Source organism: Miniopterus schreibersii (assembly GCF_964146895.1).
Source record: "Miniopterus schreibersii genome assembly, chromosome: 7".
NCBI classification, from domain to species: Eukaryota; Metazoa; Chordata; class Mammalia; order Chiroptera; family Miniopteridae; genus Miniopterus; species Miniopterus schreibersii.
In genome coordinates this window covers 18,168,763-18,175,624 of record NC_138108.1, presented here as the reverse complement: position 1 = coordinate 18,175,624, position 6,862 = coordinate 18,168,763, and the positions used below count along the sequence as shown (strand labels likewise).

The window sequence follows — 6,862 nt, the reverse complement described above, 5'->3', positions numbered from 1 at the left end:
CTGAGTTCGTAAGGCCGCCATCCTGGCCTCCCCTGAGCTTTCCTATGGTTTAGTATGTGGCCCCCTTTTCCTCCACAGAGCTAACATCACTTACCTGGGTCAGACACTGGGCCAAATGCTTTCTGTGCAATTCTTTTTTTTAAAAAATATATCTTTATTGATTTCAGAGGGGGGGGAGAGAGAGAGAGAGAGAGGGAGAGAGAAACATCAATGATGAGAAAGTCATTGATCGGCTGCCTCCTGCAGGCCCCCAATTGGAGACTGAGCCTGCAACCTGGGCGTGTGCCCTGACCGGGAATCGAACCCCAATCTCCTGGATCATAAATCTGTGTGTTTTTGAGCATTAGCCCCATTTTAAGGGTAAGAGGTCTGGGGCCTAAAGAAATTAGTAATTTTTTTAAGGTCACGTGGCTAGTTCCTTGCAGAGTCACCCAAGTACAATCTTGACTGTAGACGTAAGCGCTCTATCTTGCACGAGTGAATGCCAGTCCGGGAGAACGCTGACCATAGCTACATATTGCGAGTGCCCGCATCATCGAATACATACGGTAGTCGCCGGCCGGCCTGCGTGCGTCTGGTGACCCGGGCGCCCGACGCTCACGCGCGCAGCCGCCCGGCCTCTCCTAGGAACGCTGAGGCGGCCTAATCTTGCCCAGGACGACTCTATCTGGGCTGGACTCCCTGCGCCTGAACACCTGATCCGCGCGTCGCGAGGACTCGGAGGAGGGGGCGGAGCCGGCGGCCGGGAAAGTTGCGGATTGGAGGGGAGGAGGGGCAGGGGCGGGGCCTTGGGGGGGAAGCGAGAAGCCGCATCAATCATGTAAGCAGCTAGGTTTCCTGCCGTAACTGCCGGTGGCCGCACTACAGCGGCCCTGCGCCCCGAAGCCGGCTTCCTGCGGCCGAACGGGGTGAAGCGGCGGCCGGGCTGGAGGGGTTGGCCCGGGCGGGAGGCGCAGGTAAGGGCGGGGGTCTGGCGCGCCGCCCGCCGGGGCTGAGAGCGGGGGTGAGCTCCGGGGCCGGAGCGGAGGGGACGGCTGAAGTGTCGGCGGGAGCTGGGGCGTCCCGACCGCGGCTGGAGGCCGGGCTGCGACCGCGGCTGGGCACGGGAGGCCACAGGACCTGTGCCCGCGGTTAGCCGGGTGCCCCTTGTCATGTGAGTGTGGCAGGGAGCCGGGTGGGGCTGTTCTTGAAGAGGTTTCCTTGGAAACATTCGAAGTTCCCTCGTCCTGCGCCCCTAAGCTCCTTTGGGAGGTGCGCCGTCCGGTTCCTCCTCCGTCTGGTGGATGGGCTCTGAGCCTGTGTGTCGGAGGTGCACCCGTGGGCTGGAGAAGAAAGTTCCCGAGCCGCAGAGACCACAGCTGTAGAGGGGTTTCAAATCCGCAGGCGCCTCCTTAAATGCTGGCCCCTTTCACAGGCAGGAGGCTTGATTTCCCAGTTAGTCTTTTCCCTTTGCGTGGAATGTTCCGAACAAGAGGATGGGACTGGAATATGATGGATAATTTTAAGGAATTGAGGTCTTTTGTCTAATGTAGGGGCTCTTCTTAAGACATTCCAGAGACATGAGAAATACTAGAATTCTGTGCAAAGCAAGTTATTTTTGTTTACCTGATGTGTGTATATGTTAAATGATGATGTATTGATTCAGTGCATCCTCTGTTGTAAGATCAGCATGATATGGACATTACAGGTAACTTGCTTGGTATATTGCACTGTCTTATTTCTGATTTATTTGTGTCTTATTTCTGGTTTGTTTGAATCTGTTAGAATCTTATTTCTGATTTATTTGGATCTTGTTTTCTGCCACTCCAAAAATTCCCACTCCATCAGGATTCTTACAAAAAATACTCTTAGTTTCTCTCACTTGGGTTTGGGTTTGCGGCAAAGGTTGAGTCTCTGTAGAGCAACGCTACTTTTCCTGTGCCCTCCCCTTTACTTTTGGGAAGGGTAATATGGATCACCTTGTGATTTTCCTTTAGTGTTTCTGTGGGCATGCTGAACAACCTCAAAATCTTTGTTGATGAAAACTGACATTTCTAGTATTCAGCTGTCCTGCATTATTAGATCTGTTTTGAGTATTTGAAAAAAACTACTTAGCCCGGCCGGGCGTGGCTCAGTGGTTAAGGGTCGACCTAGGATCCAGGCGATCAGGGTTCGATTCCCAGTCAGGGCACATGCCCTGGTTGCAGGCTGTAGCCAATCAATGACTCTCTCATCATTGATGTTTCTATCTCTCTCTCTCCCTCTCCTTTCCTCTCTCTGAAATCAATAAAGATATATTTAAAAGAAAAAATAAAAATAATAAAAAAAACTACTTAGAAGCCCTGGGTGGGTAGCTCAGTTGCTTAGAGTGTTGTCCTGATATTCCAAGGTTTCGGGTTCGGTCCCCGGTCAGGGCACATAAAAGAATCAACCATTAAATGCATAAATAAGTGGAACAACAAATTGATGTTTCTCCCCCCCCCAAAGTCAATCAATAAAAACATATTTTTTAGAAACTACTTAGAAATGACTTGACTGATACTTGGATTTTTTTCATCTGCAGAAATTTTTATATTGGCTGGCAGATTGGGTTTATTTTCTACATTTTAATACCTGATTAGCCTTCAGATTGGCTTAAGCAATAAGATAATGTGAAGTGGGCCTGTATATAATAAATAGAGCCTTTAAAGGAGAAGAGGCAACCAGTACTGGTGATACATCAGAGGTCTTTGGATGAGTAGGTTAATTATTTTAATTACCTGTCAATTAGGAAAGAGTCTTAGTTTATATCAGAGACAGTTATTAAGGTACCAGAGAATAAGAGTTGTAAAGTAGTTTTTTTCAGGATCCTGATGTCATTATGTGGTTTTAAAGATTAACTCTATATGGTTGTATTTACATTTGCTGAGTGTTTTCATGGTGATTTTAATCCTTACATCACCATAGCCTAATAAAAGTTTTGTATGTGGGTGACTCTTAAAAGTAACACTAAGACTCTTTGGGCAGATCGCTAACTCCGCTTCTGATGTTACTTTTATCAAAGCAGAATGAATGTAGGCTGATTTCCGAGGCCTGAGGGTTATTGCCATCACATTATTCTTTCTTTCCAGTGCTCCCCAACCCCCTTTGGAATTTATGTTTGATCAGTTTCCAGCTTATTTATTTCCTAACCCTTTATGCTAGAATATGGATTATCACCACGCTTGAAAAGGATTGCTGACTGCCCTCCCCAGTAGAAGATGATGTTAGTGACCTTCCTTCCCTCTTTCCTTCCTCCTCGTCTCTCCCTTCCCCCTCTTCTTCCTCTGTTCCTTCCTCTTCCTCCTTTCCTTCCCTCCTTCCTCCATTCCAATAAACATTTACTGCCAAAATTCCGTTCAAGTCAGTGGTTTCAATTCTGCTTTGTTTAATTTATTAAGCAAATTATTAATCAGGCAACATCTTGAGTAGTTAGAATTCAGAAAGGCTAGAATTGGAAGTCCATGAAGAGCTACAAAAGTAATTTTGCTCTAAAGAACTCTGGGACGAAACTTGGGGTTTAGTTACAGCTTGACCACTGACTAGTTGTGTCACTCTCAAGAAAGCTGTTTTAGGCTCAGTGTACATCAGTTCCCTCAAAGGTGGAATATAGTAATAAGGCCAGTTCTCACCTTCCAGGATTTTTGTAAAAATTAAGTGAGATGGTAAATGTGATTTTGAAAGTGAAAACATTTTATAAGGGTATAATGTCCTCTTTGTAAAGTATAAATTATATGACAAACTATAGCCCTTTAACGACTAGAATTATACATAGTTCATGGTTCTCCTTTATTTGAAGTATTGATCAGTATGGCAGAAAATAGACATCAGTGCTTTTCTGTATCTTCCAGATGTGGTTACCTTTACTGCTTTGGGTTTTAAAAAAATATATATATTGATTTCAGAGAGAGGAAGGGAGAGGGGGAGAGAGAGACAGAAACATCAATGATGAGAGTCATTGATTAGCTGCCTCCTGCACGCCCCCCACCTGGGATCGAGCCTGCAACCCAGACATGCACCCTGACCAGGAATCGAACCATGGTCGATGCTCAGTGGCTGAGCCACACCAGCTGGGCTGCTGCTTTGGTTTAATTATGAGTTTTGGTTAGTGTCTGGGAGGAAGAGGATGGGGAACAGCTTGTCCATCTGCATAGTTCCAAGGTGTTGGTACATAGCTTGAAGTAATTTTTGAGGTTATGTAGAAGTGTCATTAAGTGATGCCTATTTCATTTATTTTCTTGAATATTTGCCTTTTATAGTTTTTAAAAGAAAAGATTGAAATGAGTAAAGCAAAGCTTTGAGATTTTCCCCATAACTTTAAAAAGCTATCGAATATCGTTTTTTCCCCCCAAAAAATCTTAAAATGAAAAAGATATAAACTATGCAAAAATGCTTTTTATTTCTTTCTACCTGTTCACATTTATGCCCTACTTCTAATTTTTAAATAATTTTGATAATTTCTGTAATTTGAGTAGCAATGTTGAAAATTAGATTAGCTATATAATCATGGTTTTAGGCGACTGAGACTTCCTTATGGTCTAGACCACAGGGTTTTCAAGCTTTAATTTGGAATATATGCTAAACTATTGACTTACTCTTTGGTTTTCATAGGTCTGAATTTTCAGAGTCCTATTTTCAGATATTTAGGGATGCTGTTTGGAATTAATGTTTGGGCTTCCTGAGGAACTTGATATGTTGTGCTTATTTCTTTTGTTTTTTAGACCCATGAAATGGCCACAGATGATAAGACTTCCCCAACATTGGACTCTGCCAATGATTTGCCTCGGTCTCCTACTAGTCCTTCTCATCTCACACACTTTAAACCGCTCACTCCTGATCAGGACGAACCTCCTTTTAAATCAGCATATAGTTCTTTTGTAAATCTCTTTCGATTTAACAAAGGTAAGACTTATTCTTAAAGATCAGAGAACCTACAATTTTGATTCTCTGAACTTCTCTTGTTCAGGTTTCATCTTGTGTCTTTGTAAGAAAGTAAATTATTAACAGGGAGAGAGCTTCAATCATAGGTCACGGGTATACTGCTTAAGAGAAAGAATTTTCACTGTAATAATTTATTGGTAAGTGAAGATCTGAATAAATGTTAAAAGGAGGTCCCTTTTTAAAGTTCTTTTTTCCCTTTTTTTATTATGTTTCACTTAAGTTCACACAATGGACTTTGTTCTTTTAGGGATTAATAGCCAAAAGATTTTAATTAAAGCTGTGAAATTAAAAGAATCAGCACATGGGAGAAAAAGTTCTTATTTTTCAAAAATGGAAACTATTTTCAGGCCTCTTGTTGACTTAAACCCATTAGGTAAGGTATAAATGTAATGCTATCAAATTAAAAGATACTTTTAAAGTGAGCTTTTTTTAAGTAATAGATTTTTTACCTGAAAGAAAAATTAAGAAAAATGGCTACATTTTTTGCTTCATATTTGGCTGTATTGTTTGAAATGGGTTAGAAAATAAACCCTTTTGTCATAAGGAATTCGGGATTAATAGTTTAAGTAGAAATTTTAATAGCATTAACTGACTTTTATTAGTAGACATGTTTAAAGCTCTGTAAAAAAGTTAGTCCATTTTTAAGACAATTAAAAAAATAAACCTTATTATTTAGAATAGTTTTAGATTTACAGAAAAATTGGGAAAATAGTACAGAGAGTTGTCATATACCCCATACCCAGTTTCTTCTATTATTAACATCTTCTGTTATTATGATACATTTATTACAATTAATGAATGAACCATTTTTGATACCTTATTGTATTAATTAAAATATGTATTTTATTCATATTTCTTCAGTTTTTACCTAATGTCCTTTTTCTGTTCCAAGATTCCTTTCAGGAGACCACATTATATTTAGTCATCATAAGACAGCAATCTTTTTATTTAGCAAATGTTTATTGATCATCTCCTATCCACTGGGTACTATTTTAATAGACAAGGGATCTGATCTATCCCATAAACAAAACAGACCCCCTCAAAAATCTGTGCCTTTGTGTGAAACTTGCATTGTATTTTCTTTAATATGCTCAGGATATTCCTAATGAAAAGTAAGTAAAACAAACTGAAGATCCTATATACCAAGGATGTGATTATTGGCCTGTAATTTTGACACTTCTCTGAATTTTTTTTAAATCCTAATTTTTAATTATGCATATACTACATATATACATTCCTTCCTGAAAGATTGCATCTATTTCCTTTTCTTTGCTGAATTCTGAGTCTTAGTTTTTCAAATAATGCCTGTCTTTCCTTTGCTACAGAGAGAGCAGAAGGGGGCCAGGGAGAGCAGCAGTCTCCAAGTGGAAACTGGACCAGCCCTCAGCTCCCTTCAAGAGCACAGTCTGTGAGGTCACCTACACCTTATAAAAAACAGCTTAATGAGGAACTCCAGCGGCGATCTTCAACAGTGTTAGGTAAGACAGTGTTCTTATTTCATTCCTCTCTGTGTATTAGATTTTTTGCAGTCATCGTTTCCCAGATTGTTTACTGACTAACTTTTGTGCTGCTTGGAATAGTCAGGTATGCTTCAGGATCAATGAAACTGTTGCCTAGATAGTGAAAGAAATTGTAGATACCTAAAAACATTTCTTAAACATTTTATTAAACTTTAATTTAGGCTGGGCAGAAATCTCTTAACTGTTTTTTGATTAATTCCTTGCTTGGGTTTCAGCAGAGAACAGTTTGCAACAGCCGCAGGAGAACACAGGTTAGTTTCAGCTTTGTGAATGAATCCTGCCTCTGTTCGTGGGATGGCTAGTGTACTGTGATGTGCATGCCCCTGGCTGCAGAACTCTGTCAACTCCATTAATGGGCTGCACGGGCTCTTGGCCTTCTGTCCTCGTTGGGGTGCAAGCTGTCA

General features: G+C 41.4%; 1 protein-coding gene across 8 annotated transcripts in view; it reads left to right on the top strand.

Moving 5' to 3' along the window:
* Positions 1 to 795: 795 nt before the first annotated feature.
* Positions 796 to 6,862, top strand: part of PIKFYVE (phosphoinositide kinase, FYVE-type zinc finger containing) — a gene marked incomplete at its 3' end in the record, with an annotated part of 69,210 nt that continues 63,143 nt past the window's right edge. For 3 of the 8 annotated variants that reach the window (XM_081142892.1, XM_081142888.1, XM_081142895.1), the window contains exons 1-4: positions 796 to 956; positions 4,719 to 4,899; positions 6,264 to 6,416; positions 6,674 to 6,709. In XM_081142892.1, the coding sequence (XP_080999018.1) occupies positions 4,728 to 4,899; positions 6,264 to 6,416; positions 6,674 to 6,709 (361 nt within the window). In that variant the 5' untranslated portion in view covers positions 796 to 956; positions 4,719 to 4,727. Of the gene's footprint in view, positions 957 to 1,051; positions 1,154 to 4,718; positions 4,900 to 6,263; positions 6,417 to 6,673; positions 6,710 to 6,862 lie in introns of those variants that run through there. The other 5 variants (XM_081142893.1, XM_081142890.1, XM_081142894.1 and 2 more) reach the window with 4 other exon arrangements.